Genomic DNA, 23084 nt, shown 5'->3' with positions numbered 1-23084 from the left:
AAACTCAAGGTAAGACCTCACAATAAGGACTTCAAAGTGTCCTTTGCTGTCTGAACATGCTCCCTTGCAGCTCCCGTGCAAAGCGGAGAATTGCCGATGCAGGATCGAAGGTCTCGAGGGCCGTTCGTACCTCAGAGGGCGGCATCGACGGTCGGGTAGTGAGGAAGGCCAATAGGTTTTTGTGCGATAACTATGGGACGCAAGGGGGGACGCAGGGGGCGTGACTCAAGCTCCATGCACGCCTTAACCAGTGGTGTTGCTGTTGGTCGAGAGGTGGCACGGCCAGAAGATGTGGTTGGCTTCAGGGTCAGTGCGTTCCGTGTGATGAGGGAGGGAGCATGCCGGGGTATCACTGCTGGAGCCACACTATAAAAGTACAGTCCGCCCATCAGCGGGAACACCGACACCTCACGACCTGCGGACGTATTGAAGTAGCGGTCCGCAGTCCTGCCGCACACGCTTGTGTCATCGTACAGAGAAGAGCAGCAGGGGACTCGGAGGGAGGTGATAGCTGCCTCACGGTCGAGTAGACCCCCTCCCTAGTCGGAGTGGTTTTGGTTAGGCACCGTTGACGACAGTTGGCTGCGGCCCTGGAGTTTGCGGCCACCTGGTAGAGGAGGAGCACCGACTGCAAGAAAGCCATCTACTCCGTACTACCAGGCCAGTTGTTCCTAAGAGAGATTAACTTTCACTGACTCTCCTTAGGCCTTGCCCACGGTGCTGGTCCGTGTTGGTGCCGCTTTAGGTTCAAAAACACTCAACTTTATTCTGTCCTCGTCCAACTCATTTTGTCGTCTCTTCCCCATCGCCTCGGCTCATGGTGGCTCTCGGTGTGTTCCTGCCTCTTCCTGGCATCCTCGATGTCAAGTCATGAATCTCAAACGCCCTCACTGCCCGCACGGGAAGCACGTCGCCCAGTCAGCCACATTGCCCCTGTCGTCTATCATCGGTGCACACAAACTCACCGCATTGAAACATCACAGGGCCAATCAATCATGAAATAGAGCCTGTCTGGTAGACCAGTGCTGGATGCTCCTGTCAGAGAAACCCGGGTGGTCCAGCTGCAAGGCACGCTCTCACTAAAATGCCACGAACAATGGACAGTTTTCAGCAGGCAAAACAGGCATCCAGACTCTCGACCAGATCAAGGGTGCTCTGACTTCCATGCTTCTGCCAGGTGGTTCCCATGTACTCGCTCATGGAGTCTCAGCTACCTTTCAGTCGGCTGTGCGGACATTCATCATTCCTGTCTCTCAAAAAGAGGTTGCATCATTTAGCGGCAGAATGAACAGGGTGAGACACCATTCTGTTGGATCTCAAGCGGCGATGGCTGTTGACAGAGGTCGTCTAAGGTCGTGGATATACTCCTCGGTATTGGTCCATTCGGCACATTTCTATGTCATCATTGTTGCACTGAGCAATGTTAGCCAAGCACCTCAGGTTCGCTGGCGCAGAGCCGCATCTGACCATTGCGCCTGGCACGTCGACATCCCTCATCGGCGTGGATTTGCTCTACGAACTTCTGCCATACTACGGAAAAGAGTGTCGAAGTACATTTGACCCTTCTAGCATCAGTGCATAGCAAAACGCACGTGGCTGGGAGATTCTTATTTGATGGAAATCCAGCACATGCGACGAATATCTCTGCCGGATCGACCAAGGACTTGAAGCAGGGATATGAAGTGAGAGATCGGCTTCGTTCCGCGTCCCCCGGCCAATCCAGGGTCACTTTGATGATGAATACCTATTCGAATAACTTGAGTGGTCTATGACTCGGCAAAGTTCTTGTGGATGAACCGTGCAGGTTGGCAGGTATGCGCTCCAGACTCTTCGAAGCAAGCCACGAAGGAAGCCTGGGTGCATGAGTGGAAGGAATGGCCTGATACTGTCTCCCTACCAAAGCCCGATGCTGGACTGGGTAAGGCGTATCCGGCGAGGACCGTGGGAGCTGAATCCAGATGCCAGAAGTTTCCCATTTAAGGCCTGGAGGCCCCTCCGTCGAGCCCGTGAATTCATTTCAGGTCTTTGTTTATCTAGCACATCGAATCGGGCTTGGCTCTGGGTTTCTGACGAACGTTATAGGAATCCTTTGCCGTGGGAACACAGCACATTTCGGGCCCTGACCTAAGTCTACGTGTTTTGACGTACAGGGTTTGATAAATGGCTACAGGTTTGTACTACCAGATCTATATCTGACACCTTTGGCCTTACTGCTTTAGTTGTACGACATGGCTCACTGACAGGTGTTGATAGTCATTGGAAGCTCGAATATCTCCCGACCCCAGCCTGTCACTGGCAAGTGCAGCGTGCTTCCTCCCATTGCCGGTGCGTGCAGAATCTCTTCACGTGAAATCGTTTCTAATCAACAGTAGCAAATGGTGCGGCAGTCGCACATGGGGCGGTCTGCGGTCCAAGACGTCTAGATGAGAGATTTCTAGGCTATCGCCAACCTTTTGGAGGGGGCGATTCCGAAGGTGATGGCAAGCCTCCCCCTCCTCGGCCACCTCCCAAACCTCCCAAACCTCAAGAACCGCGACCATTGCCAGGGGTATCATGAGGCTGGCGCGGCCATGTCGATACTACCTTGCAATAAACATTTTCGAAACGCGCATCGAAGAAGACTTGTCTGCCGCGCGACTGCTTGCAATAGCCGAGGCACGTCAGGATGAACCAGCAGATCTTGGTAAGGGTCGCAGGCGGAAGTTCAGCGCGGCACTTCTGGACCGAGACAACGATGACATCTAGTGCGCTATGCTTCCGACGGCCTAACGTTCAAATAAACAAGGACACACATTCCATTACGAGGCTATCTTTGGGCTGAAGTGCCAATTTCTTCTAAGGGCTGTTTTCCTTCGCTTCAAGAATGAATCTTGGAAGTCTCTCTCTTCCCGGATTTCACAGTGATGCAAAGCTGATTCTGGCAAGCATTCCGGTCTTTTACTTCTTTTACTCTATCTGCGAGCCTGCTTGGTATGTTTGGGAAGGCGAGGCAAGACGTTATCAATCGACAACAGCCGGGGAATAGATTGCCACGTGAGGGCCTCATTTCGCAATATACCTGCTTGTCTTACTTTCCAAGCTGCAAACAGTTACATAGGGACATAGACAGTTTGACATAGCCATCTGAAACTTGAAAGGGAAGGGCTTCTGGAATCTCCTCAGGCTGCGGAATCCATCGGGATTGTTCCAACCTCATCGAACTCACAACTAGAGTCGCAACATGAAAAGACCCCCCGAAAATGCCGGTACAGAGACCTGATGGCTGGGACATGCATCCGGCATCGTGATTTGTCCAGGAGATGCGCAACAGTCAGGGGTGCTGTCGATACATCAATAGATTAGCGCTGTGAGCCCGAGTTGACTTTCTAGTGTATATGTAGGCTAAGTGGCCCTGTGCAGAGGTAGAGTAGGGTGTCAGTGTGCCAATGGTTGAGATATCAGACCCATGCATTAGTCCCTCCTGCCCGGCTTTTCAGCTTGGGAATTGCCTCAGTCAACCCCCAACAGAGAACGCCACGGGCGAACGGTGACAGCGGCAGACTGAGGAGGCAAGGCACTTGATGGGAGCGGTGTGGTACACGGACTGCTTCGAACACCTCAAGCTGGAATGAAATCTCGATACCTAGCAGCCCGGAGCTGCAGGAGAGGCTCTAGGCCCTTGGCCAGTGTTGAAATAGAGGGCAGGAGATGCAATGCAAGGATGGACAAGCCAGGAAGAAGCATGCAGCGCAAGTGCTAGGCACCGACTAGGATGACAATTTGATGGAACAAGGACGGGAGCGGACTGTTCGAAGTAGGTATGAATTAGCTTGCAGTTCACCGCTACGAGCTACGAGCAACGAGCAACAAGGCGATCAGCGATCAGCGCAGCGCAGTCTAGGAGCGGGGCAGTGGCGCCGCCTCAGGAGCCTTAGGCCCTTCCAGTCAACCTCACAACATTTCAGCTTCAAGAACTCTCCCCTGCTGCTGGTGCTGCCGCTGCTGCTAGGTGCTGCTAGGTTGCCTCCCTGACAACCTCTGGAGTCCGGAGTACTACCATTCCATCTCTTGCTCGACGACACGACTGGTCGAATCCTCCTCCCCTCCCCGTGTTGCCTGCGCGTAGTTTCCTGACTGCGTCGACCTGAGAAGGCCTGTTCCCCGTCGTCACACTCCTCCATCTGCATCTCAATCAAGCATATCACATCTGATCCCTGATTTTCAGCCCCCTTCAGCTCATCCTGCCCTGTCACCACCACAGTCGCCGTTACACAACGCTCAGCTCGTCGCCCATTCTTTCCTCCGTCGTTCCCAGTCTTGCTCTTTCGACCAAAAGTCAAATGCCCGCCCCCGTCGAACTACACATACGAGATGCACATGCCTGGCCTAATCGCCACCCTTGGAACTCCTTTTCTCGTCTTGCTTTGCTGGATGGATTTGCAAAAGGTCCATATCTCTCTCGTGATCTAGGATCTCACAGGCCCAACTGATCGTCAGCCATCCGAGATACAGCGATATTGCTTACACCTTTCCTGTCCCCACTTCTCCTTCGCCCTGCCAACCGTCAAGTTACACGTTTGCAAGGCCCATATCTAGCTAGTCAACCACAAAATGCCCAGTTCTACGGCTTGGAGTCGGGCCCTGGAGCAGCTCAACATTGATCGACAAGGAGCAGACCGTGCCTAGCGCTGGTCTGCAGCACTGTCATGTATGCGCATCCATGTCCTGACTCCGCTTGACCGCCTGGACACGTGTCTCCCCCTCCTTTGGCTGTCACGCAATGCCTGATAATACGCTATAGAAATCAGCTCGAGAAGTCCCTCCGCACAGTGAAGAGTGGCCGTCTTCCATGTCCGATGGCTAGCCCTCGGGCCCAGCACCCTTCAAAGGAAGCATGGGAGGAGAAAAAGGCTGTAATTCGTGAAATGTACTTATGTGAAAATCGCACCTGTGCTCAAGTTCAGGAATATCTTGAAGAAAATGACTTCCACGTCAACACACGCCAGATCAAGAACAGGTTGAATGAATGGAAGTTTGAGTGCAAGAAGACCCGGGCCGATCAATATCTTGCTATGCTGTATGTTGCCGACTTCCACGCCGCCGAAGGTTACGACGTTATTTTCAGTGTGCCGAAACGGGAGGAAAGGGAGAACTATAGCACCCGGAAGGTGAGAAAGGAGTGTGACCGTATCAGAAAGAAGCGCGACCCAGACCGATCCCTTTCTGAGCCCAATACTCTGGATGAGGCTGAAAAGATCTTGATCGACGCCGATATCAAGTGGAAACAAACCGCCGACCCCAGCAGTTCGCAGCGGTCTCGCCAGCCGTTCCCGGCCAGTCCCGGATCTTCTCTGCGAGACAGCGCTATGGGCACCAGACGGGCCTCCAGCACCGATGACATGTGCTCTTCATCAGACTCGAAGCGGGTGTCTACCGATACCGACTCAGAAACTGCTCTTCCTCCCAACTCTACAAGTGTTCAACCGAAGCGGTCCTCACCCCGAGGCTTTCCTCGTCAGCGTTTCAGCCTTAGACAGCATAAATTGAACGCAGGCAAATGGGTCGAACCTTATTATACACAGTGTTTTGAAACCCCCGTCAGCAATGAGGTGTTTGAGCGACACAGACGTCGAGCGATGCAGGTGCTTGAGTCCATCCTGAGGCAGGACAATCAATACATCTTTCCAACACTCGCCGAGATGGTGATGATATTCGGATCAAATCACCGGGCAACAGAGTTAGCCGAGTTCCTGGCTGACAGCTGTACTGTCATTGATGCTTGCCCTGGCTTACGCGGAAGTTTCACCTACGACGCACCGTTCCGATATGCACTGGCCTTCACTACCAACAATCCCCATATGATGAGAGAATATGGCCTACAGCTAAAACGATCAATGGCAGAGATTCGACAGATATGGGGCGAGGAACATCCCAACTACCTGGTCAATGCAAACTTCTGTGCCTGGCACTTCATCCACAACCGCGATTACCACCTCGCCGTCCCACTGCTGAGGCACTGTTTACCAATATGTGAGCGTGTCATGGGCCTGACTAGTCTGGTGACTATCAACTGTCTCGTTATAACGTCCCGTGCTCATGCAGAGATACGCAATGATGTCTGGGCGAAGAATAGTCTTGAGTTAGCGATGTCGCGCATCGACGAGCAACGCCATGATTTGGAACAGTTTCGCCTCGTGCTCTTACACAGGTTAGCAGAGCTGAACCTTAAGACCGGCGACTTCCAAACTACCGAGATGCAATTTTGGAGAGTCCTTCAAGACCGGGCTGAGGTGTGCGGTCTCGACGCGGAGGCTACGTGGTCTGCAGCGCAAAGCCTGCGCGATCTGTTTTTGAAAACGGGACGAGAGGATCATGCCGAAGACCTCATGAATTACATGCACGCTCGGCTCGACTGGGAGCGCCGCTGCATCGAGAAGGGCGAGGAGAGCGCGCAATGTCCGCAGCCGCCCTGGTGGTGGCCATATGGGACCGAGGATTCGGCCCATGATTTTGTCTTTCCGGGGACCTCCCGTCTTTGAGACAGTCTCGCCTGATGTTGGCGCCAATCTGTCGGCCGACGCCGTGCGAATGCTGTATCATCTTATTCTCACCCCGGAAACCATCGGACCCGGTCTCAAATCGGCTAGGCTGTCTGAGAACACTTGTCGGATTGTCTTGTTGCGAATCTCTTTTTGGGTCGGAACGCTTTGTCTTTGATGCATGGTCAGACACCTTCCAATCCGTCGATGACGGGCATGCCACATAGCCGGGTGCCTGGACGATGGTAGCTGCAGATAGTCTATGCAGCAGCTCATAGGAGGTCTCTTGATATTGCTGTTTCTTCCCCCTTTTTTGATGCTGTACTGGGAGGTAATTATTACGATCCATGAGAGTGGACTCTGGATCTTGTTCGGAGAGGCGGCGATCATTGATCGACAGCAGCGACTCAATACGCTTTTGCAGAGCCAGATACGTAGGACCCCGGTACATTACTCCTGAGGGAAGAAGCGGCCAGCTGGCTAGTTGATCGAAAAAATATCCCTCCAGACAAAGTTCCTGAGTCTACAAGAGCGCACGTATATAGCCCTATGCAAACACACGGCTAAGACTGACCATACTCTGCTTTGCTTTCCGGGATTTCATATTCGGCAGATCCTATCTGCTTCTTCTTGTCCACTTCGGCCTCCCGCCGACATATAAGAGAGACAACAATGCCGTGAGCGCTGACAGGGCAGCAACCACATTGTTCATGTTGGCATAGCCAACCGAGTCTCTCAAAGCCCCACTGACAACGGGGCCGATGCTCAGTCCGGCGCTGAACACCAGAGAATTGAAGCCGTATAGTTGGGCGTACGGGCCATTTTCGCCAAAGAGGCCTGGGTTGGCCTGGTCGTATTTCCGCACCACGTCGCTAGCTTCGACGATACTGGGGGAGCCAATGACAGCAAGCCCGACCCCATTCAGAGCTAGAAGGCCACAGTAAAGGACAATATTCTCAGTGCGACCGGGCGTGACATGATCCGTAGGGAGGCGGAGGAGAATGAGTGCGGGAACAAGATAGCCAAACCCGAACATTGAGGCAGGTTTGGTGCCGTATCTATCCACTGCCCAGCCTGCCAAAGGGCCAAGAAGGAGATACGGAACGTCAAGAGCGATGAAGAGAAGGCCTGCTTGTAGAGAGTCGAAGGCGAACAGAGTCTGGGCCTCGGTGGGAATGGTGGCGTCGAAGGTGGCTAGTAAGAATGCTTGGACAAAGGCCAGCAGCAGTGCCACCAGGAGCCGTGGATCGGACAAGCAAGCAAGGATAGGCAGAGTTCGGATGAGTCTGTTTTGGCCTTCGGGGAGTCGGTGGTCTTCGTCCTCTGTCTTCGGCAACAGAGCTTCCTCTTCGCTGCCGGCACCGTTGCGGTCAGTCTCGCGTTCCCCGGCTTCACTTTCGCGTGCGCTGTCGGCCGTTTGCAATGAACTGTCGTATTTGGCCGCGACCTTCTTTTCAATCACCAGGATTCTGAGGATGAAATCGACGGCGAGTAATGCTGACCCCAGTCCAAAGACTCCGGCGTAGCCCATTTTACTATAGAGGACTCCGCCGAGCACGGGGGCAGCCAGTTCGCCAATTGATATAAAGGAGAAAATCTTGGAGGGTCCATCAGCATTGTTTGGTCGTCCCGGAACAATGACATGGGATGCTCACCGTTCCAACCACCTTTCCCAGATGTTTGGGCCCGACAGTGTCAAGCACCATAGCCATCCCCACGGTCCAAACCACCGCTGCGCTGGTACCTTGAAGGATTCTGGCGACGACAAGCATGGAGATGTTCTGGCCGAAGCCCAACATGAGGGTAGCAGCCAGGAGCGCCGCAAGGCCGCAGAGGAAAGGCGTCCGGCGCGCATTGGTCTTGTCGGCGATGATTCCAATGGGAATGGAAAAGATGACACTAGCACCTGCGTACGCAGCCAGAAGTGCAGAGACGTAGGATTGGACTTTGTCGTCGGAGAGGTTGATGCGCTCTTTGAGCATAAACGGCAGTACAGGGACGACGAGTCCGTAAAGAAACAAGTCGGTAAACAGACCTACAGCGACAGTGGTAAGGATGAAAAGGGTGTTGGCGCGCCATCGTAGGGCGAATGGTGGATTCTTGGATAACATAATGAGGGATATTCAAGAGACGGAAGCGCCACTAGTAGTGTACTGGAAGGAGGAAGCCCTCGGATGGTAAATGGAATGGATACTAGGTAGGTACCTGGTAGGTACGGAGTACAGAGTACAGAGTATTGTGTCAGGAGTGATGGTGCATGTTGCATTTTGATGGTGGTGATGGTACCTGCGCATAGCGTCAGAGGTCTGTTGCACGATGACCTCATCAGCCTTGGGGCCCAGCCTTGTGTGCTTGTATAAGGTACCTAGCTAAGGTATACCTGCCACCTTGGTGCCTGCGCATATATGTATCCGTACATGCCACATAATCATGGTACATAAGGTAGCGTACATAACGTCCCTCATAAAATACATCCACCACCAACCAGCTCCGCCAGAACCACTGTACCGCCCTGTCCAGCATGCACCGGCAAATGCAAACGAGTCCGTCTATCCAGAGACATGGTGCTTCTGCCAAAGTTCACCGGCAAATCCACCCTAGTCAAGGCTGACGGTAGATAGCGTCGGCCATCTTTGTGACCTCAACCATTTCTTTTACATCGTGGATCCGCACAATCTCGGCTCCTCCTTCGATGCTGGTGGTCACCGTAGCAGCAGTACCATAGCTTCGGTCAGATGCTTCTTCCACCCCGGTAACCTTGCCGATAAAGCCCTTTCGACTCGGTCCCATAAGCCATGGAAAGTTCTTCAAGGGGACTGATGCATCGGGATGCTCTCGGACATCTCGAAGCCTCCGGAGCAGCTCGAGGTTTTGCTGCTGATCTTTAGCAAAACCTAATCCTGGATCTAGAATGATGCGCCATGGAGCGATCCCGGCGGCCAATGCAGCCTCAACACGTTCACTGATCTCTTGAGACACGCCCTTGACGACACCTTCGGGATAGTCGGTCAGCTTTGTCATTGTATGGGGATTGCCTCTCATGTGCATAAGGATGATGCTCTTCCCAAGAGTTGCAACGGTGGTAAGCATTCGCTCATCGAGAAGACCAGCTGAGACGTCGTTGATAATGTCAGCTCCGGCAAGGCTGGTTTGTCGAGCAACATCGGCGTGAAAGGTATCGATGCTGATGGCGACCCTTTCGGCTTCTTTCATCTCGCGGATAGCACGGACAACTGGAAGGATCCGTTTCAGCTCCTCTTCTGGACCAAGATACTCCGCCCTGGGTCGTGTACTCTGTCCGCCGATGTCAATAATGGTGGCACCTAAGGCTATGTAGTCGCGGACAGTCGATTTGATTGTCTCAAGGTCTTTAGCCGTGTGGAAACCTCCGTCTGAGAAGGAGTCTGGGGTGAGATTTAAAATTGCCATAACATGAGTCTTGCGGGTCGCATCTCTCGTGCGGATCAACGGTAACCGAGGGTTCAAAACGAAAACGGGAGACATGCTGCTATCCCGTTCAGCGATGGCCCGTAACAACTGGTGGATTGAACGTTTCGAGGCTATAGGAGAGAAACTAGGGGGTAAGTGCGCATTGGGGAGTATACTAGACGAGGTCAGTCATTGAATGAGGCGCTCGAGTTGCAGCTTACTCGGCAAGAGGCCTCAGCACAAATTCTCTCTCGAGCATCAACTTGTGGGGTATTTCGAGCCGCGGTTTCTGGATATGCTCTTGATTGTAGAGGATGATATCCAAATCGATGGTTCTAGGCCCTTTGTCAATTATACGCCTCCGGCCAAGGTCATTCTCAATGGTCTGGAGCAGATCCAGGAGTGGTAATGGCTCCAGGGCCGTCTCAACCAGGCAGACACCGTTCAAAAAGGAGTCTTGGTCGTTGTAATACATGGGCTCTGTCTCATATAGGTGGCTCAGCTTGACGATCTTGAGCCCTTCTCTTTTCATCCTTGCTAATGCGGCCTCGATATTGGCAATTCTATCACCCATGTTGCTACCAAACGCCACGGTAGCTTTGTTGACTCCTTCTGCAACCGAATCCAAAGTCTTCATTTTCACGGTTGATTGATGGAAAGATCTTTTTTGAACCGATTTCTTTCCGAAGTTCTTTGGCCGGGTGCCCATTCCCGCCAGACCGGGAAGCAGGAACCCAGATCTCAGGCTAGGACACAGTCGGACCCCAGGCCATAAGGCCAGACTAGGAGGGGTCCTGGGTTTGTGGTGGGTGATCAAAAGATGACCTGAAGTCGAAGTTTGAGGGGCTCCTATGCTTCGAACCAGCGTGATAAAGGTCATCGAGGTTTTTCCCTTTTTTTTTTTCACTTGTTTGAAATGGCGCTTCAAGCCAGGACAGAAGGGAAAGGCTGGGTAGGAAGGATTCAATCCAATAGCATGCCAGTCCATCCACGCCTAGCGAGAAGAAATTCAGTGCTTACCTTAGCAAACAAGTCCAGTCTAACCGTTCTTGTAATGCTGGAGTATTGGCCTTGCAAATAATCTCTATTATTGTTGCCATCCATCCACTGGGGCCACCTACATTGTACGTACCTCACTTTGCCAGAGTCGATTCATCTCCCACTGCAACTCGCGTCTTCCAAACAATGGAACAAGGGCGGTGGTGTAATCAGGCTTGGATGAGTTTGCCTACCGCCTCTGCTGTCGGATGTATGCTACCCCATGTTCACGGGAAGGGCGCAGTCTGACCGAGGCGTCCTATTACTATTACTACACAGTACGGATATTGGAGCGCATGGCTGGCACAAGATACCTCGGTACTACAGTAACAACAATGCATTTGCCTCCGCATCCGGCTGATGCTCACCACCAGCCGTTCCCCGTCTTTCGATTTCTCTGATCACCTGCGTCTTCATCGTGGTCTGATTCTCTCATCTCTGTATTCTCGCTGTCATCTCTCACAACCTTCCGCTCTAGCTTCTCCCGATCAACCTCTCTGCCTGCTTGTTTCTAGCCATCCAATACCGCTCGAATTTACACATTAGACACCAGGACAAGATGTCGTCTCCTCAGAAACTCAGGACGACCACCACCGACCTTCTCAACATCAAACACCCGGTGCTACTTGCTGGCATGAACGTCGCTGCGGGTCCTAAACTGGCCGCCGCAGTCACCAATGCCGGAGGTCTGGGAGTCATTGGAGGTGTAAGAAGAGATTGACACATGATATATACTGGTCACAAGCTGATATTTGGAAAGGTCGGATACACCCCAGACATGCTCAGGGAGCAGATCGCCGAAATTAAGAGTTACCTGAACGACAAGAACGCCCCTTTCGGTGTCGATCTTCTTCTTCCGCAGGTCGGAGGCAACGCGAGGAAAACAAAGTACGCCAGGCACAAGTCAGAAATCGATGTCAGCGGCTGACACGCACCTAGCTATGACTATACTAAGGGCAAACTGAACGAGTTGATTGACATCATTATCGATTCCGGTGTCAAACTCTTCGGTGAGATTCCTTCTCGACAAATCCCCGAGCCAGAGTGTAGATACTAATTGCTCGAATGCAGTCTCTGCTGTCGGTGTGCCTCCCAAGGCGGTGGTTGATAAACTCCACAAACATGGAATTCTGTACATGGTAAGTTGCCCCGATTGTCCACTCTTTACAATTGCATCAGGTGGTTGTTTCATCCCTGAGCAAGCGTCGCCATGGATTGTCCCGTCCTCGCTCGCTCACGGCATCCTGCTTTCGCCTTATGTTGAGTGATTACCGTTGAGTCAGTGACTAATTCGCCTCGAACTAGAACATGATCGGCCACGTCAAGCACGTGAAAAAGTGCCTCGATCTTGGGGTCGACTTAATCTGCGCGCAGGGAGGCGAGGGTGGTGGCCACACTGTGAGTGTCTCATCCCGTTGCGATATCTGCCGATTCACCAGGCTGACGATTACATAGGGCGATATTCCAACCAGCGTGCTCATCCCCGCCGTGGCTAAAATTCTGGCCGACGCTCCGCCATCCAAATTCACTGGCAAACCCGTCCAGCTCGTTGCTGCCGGTGGAATATTCAACGGACAATCTCTCGCCAGCGCTCTGATGCTGGGTGCTTCTGCTGTCTGGGTTGGCACGCGATTCGTTCTGTCCGAGGAGGCCGGCGCTCCCAAGGCACACCAGGAGGCGGTCCGGACTGCAGGCTTTGATGACAACGTGCGCACCATCATCTTCACAGGAAGACCACTCCGGGTTCGTAACAACGAATACATCCGCAACTGGGAGGAAAACCGACAAGCGGAGATCAAGGCCTTGACAGAAAAAGGAGTCATTCCAGTATGTGTTGCCATTCCTTGTACAGGATATTCTTAGGATCCCGTAACACTAACCACGATGTATTTTCTTAGGTGGAGCACGATTTTGAAGAGAAAGGTGATGACTTGACTGATGAGGACATGGAGAACGCCCGCCCCTTCCTCATGGGCAAGGCTGCTGCGGTCGTCAATGAGAGGAAGCCCGCCCGGGAGATCGTCGACGAGTTCGTCAATCAAGCCGTCGAGCGCCTGCAACTGGGGAATGCATTGATCGTCTCACAGAGCAAGCTATAGTTGTACACGAGCAACTCTAGGACAGGCAGATCAAAGTAGCTGAGATATCTTATTTAGGACCGGAGTTGGAGTGATGAAATTGGTGTTCGACTCCATTCTCTCTCTTTTGATCGGCTCTGGACCCAAGAGTGTATACATGATTCCATGATTCTCTTAAGCCTCGTTTCTGCTGCTATTTGGATCCAGTCGACGACTCAGCGACAAGTTCTTCAACACGTGCGCATCGTGCCGCAAGTCGATAGATGCATCTTGCTCCACCCAAGGTCGCAACATATACTAAGAACTAATATTCTCTGGATGTAAATAGTGGTGTGTCCGCGCTCGAGAGGATGTTGGTGTAGGTGCGGAGTAGGACTTGGGAGCAGATATTGAGTAACCTTGGCGGCAAATTGGGCTAAACCATTTTTGGACGGATATGGCGAACCTTGAAATGTGCGATTTGCAGCGGACCACGGTATGATTTTGCCGCCCATTTCCCTTGACTTCATCATCATAAGATATCTACTAGATTCCTGAAGGTCACTTCCGAAACAGAGGACTTTGAGGTGAACGGTTTTGACACAAAGCAACACAATGTCGAAGACGGCAAGGTATGTCCTCTCCTCCCACGCACAGTCTCGATTTCCGAGCGCCCAAAACGAGGAAACCTTTTGGCTGACTATAGATTCACGACGCCACAGCCGCCCAGACTGGGCCGACGATGTTTCGGACTCCGAACAGATCAACGACCCTACAGCGCTGCCGCCCCCAGTGACGACGGTGAACAAGGACGGAACGAAAACCACCGTGTTGTATCGCCTCGACGACCTAGGCCGCAAGGTCAAAGTGACCCGCAAAACCCGCACGACGGTGCACAAGGAACGAGTGAACCCCGTGGTTGCAGAACGCAGGGAATGGGCCAAGTTCGGGCTCGAGAAGGGCAAGTCCAAGGGCCCGCAGCCGGACACGACGTCCGTGGGCGAGAACATCGTGTTCCGACCCAGCAGGGACTGGAAGAACGTGCAGGCCGAAGAGGCCAAGACCGGCGGCGGCAGGGCCGAGGAGAAGAGTCTGAAGGAACAGCTGCGCGACAAGAAGGTCAAGTGCCGGATCTGCTCGGGCGAGCATTTCACCGCCAGATGTCCCTTCAAGGATACCATGGCCCCGGCGGACGAAGGGGCAAACCCTGCCGCGGACCCCTTGGCCGACGACGAAGAGGCCAAGGCAGCTGGCGGCCTCGGTGTCGGTGGCTCTAGCTATGTCCCTCCGCATCTCAGAAAGGGTGGTGCCCAAGCCGCCGGTGAGAGAATGGGTGGCAAGTACGAGAGAGATGATCTGGCTACGCTGCGTGTCACGAATGTGAGTTGCCTAAGTCCCTTCCTTCCGCCTCGTGTCAGCCTACCGGCAATGTCTTGTTTGTGAATACTCTGCTGACCGAATCTACCACTAACTAGGTCTCCGAAATGGCCGAGGAGCAAGAACTCCGCGACCTCTTTGAGCGCTTCGGCCGCGTCACCCGTGTCTTCCTTGCCAAAGATAGAGACACTGGGCGGGCCAAGGGCTTCGCGTTCATCTCATTCGTTGACAGGGCTGATGCTGCCCGAGCGTGCGAGAAGATGGACGGCTTTGGTTACAGGCATTTGATTTTGAGAGTCGAGTTTGCAAAGCGGACGACCTGATGCGGCCATCAATGAGCGAGTAGGCTCTCCAAAGATTTGCCACCATCACCGCGAGTGAGTGACACACGGTGACTATAGGGGTTGATTAGGCTGATAAATATCCCCCTCGGCTGCTGTATGATTTTATTAAACCTGGACACAATGTTGACGAGAGGAAAATGCATTTTATGGCGTTTAGTAGAGGGTTCAGTCTCTGGGCACGGAGCTAAATGAGTATCGCGCTGAGAATATGTGTGCTCGATTACGACTGTGCTTCTCATTACTGAGCCATACCTGTCGTCCGTCCCCAAGCTGGCTGGATCCTACGCCAGGGGTGGATGTGAACATGAGCTTGGATGTCGTGAAGGAAAAGGCCTCCCCAGCGGACCCGATGACTCTGCACATTCTCATTCAATCGCTGAGTGATGGAGGCTTGTTAAAAGGGCCTTATAGACCTTAGAAAACACGGAGGGTAACTCGAAACAATGCCAATGAGGGCCTGAGGAGGGGCAGAAAAGTGACCGACTGGGGCCCTGCTGAGCAGATACATCTGGACCAGGCGAACGTCACAGATGCCAGGGGTGTTTTGCCTGTCAACGAAGGAGCATGTTAGCAACAGCTTTGAGATACCAGATCGAGTATTGAAAGGCCGCACGGCGGTGTCAGGCCGCCTTCTGCGATTGCCCTTGCAAGTCGAGTTTTTGTGCAGTGCATGGGCCTGACAGGTCTGGAGCCCAGCGGAGCCGCCATCGACGAGGCCTGACATCTGTGGATCATGGTCCAGGTCGGAGCATAATTGTTTTGTTGAAGGCGGTCGAGATCAAAATGGCCTGATGGGGAAAAGCAATCCAGCGCGGCTGGGGCGTGGATATGTCTTGAAAAGGGTACCCTTATTCATCCTCAGGGCCAAAGATTTTGCAAGATCCCAGTCCTGTCTCAGGACCTGCGTCGGGGAAACACAAGCTGTCGGCACCCGTTTTTGAGGCGCAGAAGCAAATGGAATGATCGCTGTGGCAGTGAACGGCAATACCCGTCCCTGGAGAGCAACGTTCTTCAAAGATCACGATGTTAGCCAATATGCAACATGCATAGCATTGCCTAATCCTTGCATCTGAAACAATTCCAAATCGAGGGGTATCAGATGGCCCACGGAGGACGAAGAACGGCGATCGGAAGAGTGAGGTTGTCTTCCGGACCATTATCAGCGCCGTTGGCAGATCCAAGACAGCCACTATCAATGTCGCACCAGTGTCAAGATCAACGATGAACCGATGGTCCAAGCTGTGGAATAGGCAGTCGTCGCGGTGCGACCTGTCATGGTTGCAGGATTTGTCAGGCCAACAAGGGCCTCAAAACCAGACCGCTTGCAAACCATGGAACTTAGATGGCGGAGATCACATCGAAGGAAAGTTCTCTTGAGCATTTTGTGAGAAGACTCCTTTCCTGGACAAATTCTGCGCGGACTCGCATTTGTCCCGGCAGGCGTGCCTCTGCGCATCATTACAATCCCTGTCCATTGGTTTCCGCACAGAGTCGAGCAATCGACATAGATCGGAATGGGCGTATGGGTATCGAGTGAGAGTTCGAGGCCACGGAGTACGCACGTTAGCGGGTGGCAAGAGGTAGTCTTCTAGAGAATAGCATTGGCGTGCCTGGTGTGCAAGCATTCTCTGGGGGCACTCAAGCGAGCATGGCATTGGTGGCATCGGGATATCAAGGCATCAAACTTTGGAAGGGCGCTGCTAAGGCAACAAGGCATTCAAACATCGGAACGAGACAGGTGTTGTAAGAAGCTGGATGGCAGAACGTCACCGGTAGAGAAATGACCTCGAGACTAGACAAAACGTCAGCCTGGTTTTGTCAATCATGAGCCAGATATGGGGGAGGACTAGTTACCTAGTCAACCCATTGGGTGCGATCCCAGACACAGGTAGTACCTACCTGGCCTCGGGGGAAGGTGGTGGTGGTGGTGGTGGTGGTGGTGGTGGTGTAGAATTCTCGAGAGCCAGACTTAGAGGGCAATTGCAAGGAAGGATTAGTTGTCGAGAAGCAACTTTAGGCTGGAATACTGGAGACGTGTCGCACGTAGGAACAGCCGAGAGAGGTACTGCAATAGATGTCACATACTGGTGGTGGATGTCGCAGTCAGTTAACTCGAACTGCTAGTGATGGATGGATGACATTGTGGTCTCGCAACCGCAGGTCCAGGAGTTTCCTACCTACCTGGGTACCTCCTACCGCTTGACCTTGAACTCCCTCCGCTCCGGTTCTCTCTGGCTGTTTCTCGCCCTCAACTTTCGCACCCACAGACCACCACCACCGCCGCCACCACAACCATCACCACCACCAGCCCATCATCACCCACTAAACGAGCACCGGCCAGCCGGCTGCCCTGATCGTCATCAACGCCAGCTTGACCTGTTTTCAGCAGCCCTGGACCACGCGGCTCCGTCTCGAAACCCTGCTCGATTCAAAACGCTCTCGCTGCCTCTCGCTGCCTCTCCCTGCCTCTCCCGCAGACGTGCACAACACACTTGCAGGTGACAGGAGGCCGCGGCCCGCTACCCACTCTGGGTATACCGTCCCAATACCCAATCGCTGGTGACCTCCTGCTCCATCCTCCCTATAGTGGCCAGATGTTTTCGGAACCTCCTCGTTTTGGTCGGCACCGCCAGCACAGCCCATCGCTCGTCTGCCGAGGGTGATTGGTGGCTCTGACATGTTCCGACCCGCTTGAGCCTTGGTTGGTTGTGGGTTTCATTTGGCCGGCAAGAAGAAGGTCAATTGAACAACAGAGCGGCACTCGTTCTCTGTTTCGACAGACTTCTTGCCATAGCTACTGTCCCTTCACGCGACTGCCGAACCTTATCAATGGACCGCCAGTCGGAACATTGCCTCTTTCGCTTCAAGCGTTACCGTGGATCGAGGCGGGAGCTCCAGGAGCCCTACCGGCATGATCCTAGCCGTTGATCTGAAGCCATTGGCTTATTTGCAAGCCGCCCGATGATCAGTCCGTCAGCAGACGGCTTCTCGCACTCGACTCTCTTCCCTGGGCTCAGACATCCACCATGTTAGGTTTCCGTCGTCGAACCCTGGCCTTTGGTTGATTTCAACCGTGGGCAGGTCCACGAGGCGCCAGGCCGGCTCAACTTCGCTTCTCATCAGTATTAGGAGGGTGCTCCATAACGCCACATGGCTCTTGTTCGGTTGCAAACAAAGGCGTCCCAAGCAGGATTGTATGCCAAAGGCGTTTTCTTGTCGCTGCCGCTGATACTCGGCTCTCTCAGCCACGTGCCGTAAGAAGCATCTCAAGCGTGCGCTCATGGACAGTATTTTCGGATTGTGGCAGGCCTCAGATGAAACAGCCCATTTACAAGGCTTGTTGGTGAATGCAGTCTCTGTTCCTGCGTCCGGCTCCAAGTTGATTCGTGTCTTCCAAATCTTCTTCGCTATCGCGCGCAGGGCAATGATACGATGGCCAAGTCAGCGCTGTGGCAATTTTTAGTCTCAAGCTGGGGCATATGAAGAAGGCCGCCTGCAGGAGAGTCGGGCGGTCTCAAGGCTCAGATGGCAGCTCTTGCACATTCATTGGCTTCTGTATATGCAGCCATCCTTTGAATGGTCCTTGCCAACATCGTCTGGCTAATCCACATCCTCACCGAATACTGGTAGTCAAGTGTCAGATGTTGAGACCGCCCCGATGGCTGAGCTAGTGTTTTCTACATTCGAGGAGGATATTCCGATCTGCAATGCTAACCTGGGAAACCGGGCCAGGAGATGGTCTAAGGCGGGTGCGGGACCCCCAAATCCTCATGGTTAACTGCTGGATGCGCGCACATTTCAGGACCTCTTCGACCCTTCTGAATGTTCAAGACGTCTCTCCCTCTTCTCAACGCAGTTTTGTTCCTGGCGAAAAGCGAGCCTTTCTTCGCAACCATATCTTGTGACTTACTTGCAAGATCTCTTCTCTCTGGACTGCTATTAGGCACCGAGGCACTGCATACTCCTCCGCGAACGCCCGTCTAGCAGTGCAGCTGGGTGCTGGCGCTGCCCTGGGGTGCTTCGACGATAAGTGCACGGCAACCTGCCTCGCCGCGCTTGCAGCATTGTTACTGTCCAAGCGGCCTGTCTGAGGAAGCCTCGACAGACGCCGCCCATGATCAATTGAGGTCACGCTGTGTTCAGTAAGATCCAAGGGACTGGTGTCGGGATACATAAGCTCGGTGATCTGGACAAATTATAGTGAGTTTCTTCTGCCGTGTCGTTGGGATGGCGAAGGCTTACTTACCATCGGCTTGCAGCACGATTCGAAGCAGAAGGTTGACCCATACGAGGAAACAGCAACTGTCCTTGCTCTGAGTAGGTCTACCACGCTACTGCCCCGATGCCTCAGCATGAACTTGACAGCCCATGCGCACAAAGAAGATCGTATCTTCACCAGCCCGCAGCCTGCTCTGTGCTGACGATCCGACAGGTGTGACACCCCTTGCATTTACGCAGTCACCTACCTTCTTCGGCGACCTTGCTATTGGCAGGACCCCCTGCAAAAGAACAGGACTTTCCACGACTGGACCCTAGCCACACGAGTCCACACTGCTTCAACCCATCAATCACCTTGGAGATCACATTGAAGAGCACCTTCACAGTGGACTAGGTCACCGCTAGACAGAGCCACGACGCCCGCAGTACCGCCGACCGGCGACAAGGATAAGCATCAGCTCCGTTCTGCACGGTTGCAGCTCGAGCGAACTCTAAGACACATCCACCCGTGCTGATTCAGCCTTGCTATTTGCTCAGCTGCGAGCAGTTTGTGACAGCATGGATCCAAGTACGTACTATGTCGAGCGTGTGCATCAGCACGCCTTGCTTGTTTCATTCCACACTCTCTTTCTGCCCATGGTCAGATCAAATCAGCGCAGCCGCACCGCGCCTCGGCAATCTGGCATTGACGCTGTGTCAACCCGGGCTGCCAAACTTGCGGTCACAGTGCTTTTGTCTCATGCCGTGGTTGCCACATTCGTTGGCTTGACCAGGATGCCCCGCTCGTCCTACGTTGCTTGCCAAATTGACGTCCGTTTGGCAATTGTGAACGATGAGCCCCCCCTCATCCCAGCCGAAATGCATGGCTTTGTGCCAGGATCTTCTTTTATCAAATCCTGCCCTTGAACACTCTTTCATCACTACCGGCTAATGATCTGGCTTGCAGCGTTGCTACAGCATTCTTCCCCCTTCGACTTTCCAATCTCTTCGGAATCCAAATATCTCGGCCAGGAGCGTCCCTTTTCAAATCCCTCCTACTCCGCCAATGACTATTCGTTTTCCAACCGAAGGCCGCAGGGCACCCTAACAAATGGTGCTCCTGGACCCGGAGTGGCGCTATCCTCCAATTCCAATCTCGACTTCAATAGCAGCTCGCTACTGAACGATACACCGTGAGTATCCGAATGCAAAACTTTCCCCGCTGACTCATGCTTCATGTATTGTCCAATGATCTGCCCTAGCCAGTCTGACAGAAGGTCGGAGAGCCTTTGAGATTGGGCATCGGCGGACAACTTCGTCCACTGTGGGAAACTTGGAGGTTGCTAGAGAAGAAGGCCGTGGATAGGCCGTCTTCCCTTGGAGAATGTGCTGGCTTCCCTCCTAGCCTGACCCTTGTCGTCGCACTTGCAAGGTTTCACATATAACCCGAATGCAAGCTCCGCTGATTCCTTCGTCTTACTGACACTTGAGATGGCTTTTGCAGGTATCACTCAAATTCGCAGCTGCTGCTGAGCCCCCCTGACTCTACTACTGGCTCAGCGACTGCGAGCGGCAATCCAACAACTTCTTCCATTGTTTTTACGACTCTCCCAAAGCCATTTCCCAGCAATGCAAGCTCGACAGACCAGTATTCCAACGCACCTCCATCGGTTCTCTCATCCAACTGGACTGGGTCCTCAATGACGGTTATGGACCGTCCTCGGTTGTAAGCGTCCTCTCTCAGGCCTTCTATTCTGTATCATCTGGATTAGTGCTGATCTGCGTGGTACAGTCCTCCGCCTTTGTCACCTCCTTTGAACTACAACCCGGCAAACGGCATTGGAACTGCACTGTTGAGCAATAGGCCTATGATTGACAGGCTGCCACCCACCTATCACCCCAATGGGCATTCTTCAATAAGTCCAGGACTATTCCAACAACCAGGGCATAGGTATCCACCTAGCACTTATCATCGCAATAGCATCAGCCACTCTTACATCCCTGACGGTCTATATTCCGGGCAAAACATGTCAGCTTCTACACATGAAGGTTCAAACGCTGCCAAACTTGAGGGTCCGCCATTTGGTGACACGATTGTCTTTTACCCTGTACTCACCGTACGCAACCAACAACTGATTCCTGACCTCTCGGCCAGCATACAGAAGGGCTTCTTTCAAGTTGACCACAAGTGGACCTGTTACCGGCGGAATTACTTTGCGGTCTCTTGCTCCTTCGTGTTGAAGAACCATGGGGCCGAAGGGCCATTTTACCTCCAGAGAAACGGCCACGAAGAACAAATTCATCAATTTTCGGTTGCCCTCTCCGCCAAAACTGCCCCGACAGGAAATGGCGAGAGTGAAAGCCGTGGCCTTGTTCAGCACACTCCCAAGCGAGACAAGGCGACGGAGTCTATCCCCGGAAGACACTTGATTTCACCAACACCTAACCAGGCGATGGGGCCAAACGGTGTGTTTTTGGGAGCTGGCTCATTGTACGGTGGTTCGCAGCATATGCCACCCGCATTGATGGGAAATTATGGCGTGTTCGACAATTCTGGCACAAACTCGATTCCTACAACACACACCTTCGAGAGGATCCAGTTCCAAAAGGCTACCGCCAACAATGGGAAACGCCGAGCCCAGCAGCAGTATTTTTTGGTGGTTGTCGAGCTGTCTGCTAACATAGCGCGAACACCTGGTGAGGAGAACTGGGTTGTGATTGCGAGCAAAGAGTCAGACCCAATGGTGGTTCGTGGTAGGTCCCCTGGGCATTATAAAGACAATGGACGACGGGACAGTCATTCGAGCATGGATCCTGACCGAGGACCCGGCACTGGGGGAGAGGGGACCCCGGCGTCACTTCCACCAGGCAGCTATGGACATCATGCAATGGACTGGATGGCCACCCATCGACAAGCCACGCATTTCAGTGGTCCTACCTACCGCCAGGCGGTGAAAACCAAACGCTCGCGCACAAGCGTGGCATCATCGAGCATAATGACCGGGTCTCCCCAAGAGGTCGAGCTTCATCTCTCTGATACGCTCTCGAAAAAGTCATCATGCACTTTCTCATCTGACCAATCTGTATCAACTCCGCTATCAGAAAGTAGTGAGGATCTGGTGTTCAGCTTTGACCGACATCACCACAATCTCACCCGGAAACGAGCCTACGAGGACGACGACGGGGATGATCACCTGCGCTTCAATCTCCCGGTTCCGTTCACGGACAGTGTCTCATCACTTAATGACTTCTCAGCCACCCCGTACTCCAAACTTCTCTGTGCTTCCTCATGATACAGCTGGCTACACATGCCATGGCAGTGATGTGAGGGTGCACAGCATTGACATGAGCTCTTTGTCTGTTTATGGTAACGGGAACCCCCAAGTCCGAGTTTGTGATATCCTTAATTCAACATTTCGGGTGACATCATATACGAGGCGAAGGAATTGCACCGGTCGAGATGGGAAGAAAACACAAGATCTTGAGATACACACGTTCCCTTTGAGAGAGGGTGCCAGGCGCATGGACTGGCCTTTGGAAGGGCATGGAACACGACGGGTTTCGTTCGTTTGACAACTGCTCACAAACGTGTGAGGTATGGAGTTACATGGCTAGGTATGGGCAAGATACCGACAAGCGGCAAAAACCCCAAAAAAAGCCCCCCAGGAGGTGTGACGACCAATTTGGCCTGTGTTAGGCATCAATCGGGCAGGATCTCGCAGGGTCCGATCGGAGCACAGCATGAGTACAGAGCAAGCATGTGGACACGAGGACTACATTTGGCCAAAGGAACACGAGGCACCCATGGTATGACACGCGGATATGACAGGCACATAGCCCACGGTTTCGTTATTATGATTGATATTTGTAGTATGGAGGGCCTCATGGCGTCAACACGCTGCCAGAGGACTGGTATGAAATGGGAGCGAAGTGGAAAGGCCTACCCACTGCACACAAGTTCGTGGGAGCGATAGGATAGGGGAGGACTCGGCGTGCGTGGTGGACATGGACTTTACTTCTCATGATTCCAGATAGTAGCAGTAGGAGCCTGAGGCTCATAACATTCGTTGTGTCTTGCTTCTCCATGCTTCATCCTAATAATGATTGATTGATGAGCTTACACC

At 53.1% G+C, this 23084-nt stretch overlaps 6 protein-coding genes across 6 annotated transcripts; 4 read left to right on the top strand and 2 right to left on the bottom strand.

Annotated features, from left to right (window-relative positions):
* Positions 1-4904: 4904 nt before the first annotated feature.
* A1O3_07299 (uncharacterized protein) lies at positions 4905-6518 on the top strand (the record flags this gene model as incomplete). The annotated part of the gene is made up of 1 exon (XM_007737409.1): positions 4905-6518. The coding sequence occupies one exon, from the start codon at positions 4905-4907 to the stop codon at positions 6516-6518; it is 1614 nt and encodes a 537-aa protein (XP_007735599.1).
* Positions 6519-7134: 616 nt separating this feature from the next.
* Positions 7135-8629, bottom strand: A1O3_07298 (uncharacterized protein; the record flags this gene model as incomplete). Its single annotated transcript, XM_007737408.1, has 2 exons — positions 7135-8115; positions 8174-8629. 2 exons carry the CDS (start codon positions 8627-8629, stop codon positions 7135-7137), a joined length of 1437 nt encoding a protein of 478 aa, XP_007735598.1.
* Positions 8630-9119: 490 nt separating this feature from the next.
* On the bottom strand, positions 9120-10584 carry A1O3_07297 (dihydropteroate synthase; the record flags this gene model as incomplete). The annotated part of the gene is made up of 2 exons (XM_007737407.1): positions 9120-10122; positions 10169-10584. 2 exons carry the CDS (start codon positions 10582-10584, stop codon positions 9120-9122), a joined length of 1419 nt encoding a protein of 472 aa, XP_007735597.1.
* Positions 10585-11544: 960 nt separating this feature from the next.
* On the top strand, positions 11545-13084 carry A1O3_07296 (oxidoreductase; the record flags this gene model as incomplete). The annotated part of the gene is made up of 7 exons (XM_007737406.1): positions 11545-11691; positions 11746-11873; positions 11925-11995; positions 12057-12124; positions 12291-12383; positions 12441-12812; positions 12884-13084. The coding sequence occupies 7 exons, from the start codon at positions 11545-11547 to the stop codon at positions 13082-13084; spliced, it is 1080 nt and encodes a 359-aa protein (XP_007735596.1).
* A 573-nt stretch (positions 13085-13657) lies between these two features.
* Positions 13658-14742, top strand: A1O3_07295 (eukaryotic translation initiation factor 3 subunit G; the record flags this gene model as incomplete). The annotated part of the gene is made up of 3 exons (XM_007737405.1): positions 13658-13674; positions 13765-14422; positions 14518-14742. The coding sequence occupies 3 exons, from the start codon at positions 13658-13660 to the stop codon at positions 14740-14742; spliced, it is 900 nt and encodes a 299-aa protein (XP_007735595.1).
* A 6245-nt stretch (positions 14743-20987) lies between these two features.
* A1O3_07294 (uncharacterized protein) lies at positions 20988-22253 on the top strand (the record flags this gene model as incomplete). The annotated part of the gene is made up of 1 exon (XM_007737404.1): positions 20988-22253. One exon carries the CDS (start codon positions 20988-20990, stop codon positions 22251-22253), a length of 1266 nt encoding a protein of 421 aa, XP_007735594.1.
* Between the last annotated feature and the right edge of the window lie 831 nt (positions 22254-23084).

This window comes from Capronia epimyces (assembly GCF_000585565.1).
Source record: "Capronia epimyces CBS 606.96 chromosome Unknown aczIQ-supercont1.6, whole genome shotgun sequence".
Taxonomy (NCBI): Eukaryota; Fungi; Ascomycota; class Eurotiomycetes; order Chaetothyriales; family Herpotrichiellaceae; genus Capronia; species Capronia epimyces.
The sequence above is the reverse complement of the archived record's forward strand: the minus strand, read 5'-3'. Positions and strand labels throughout refer to the sequence as shown.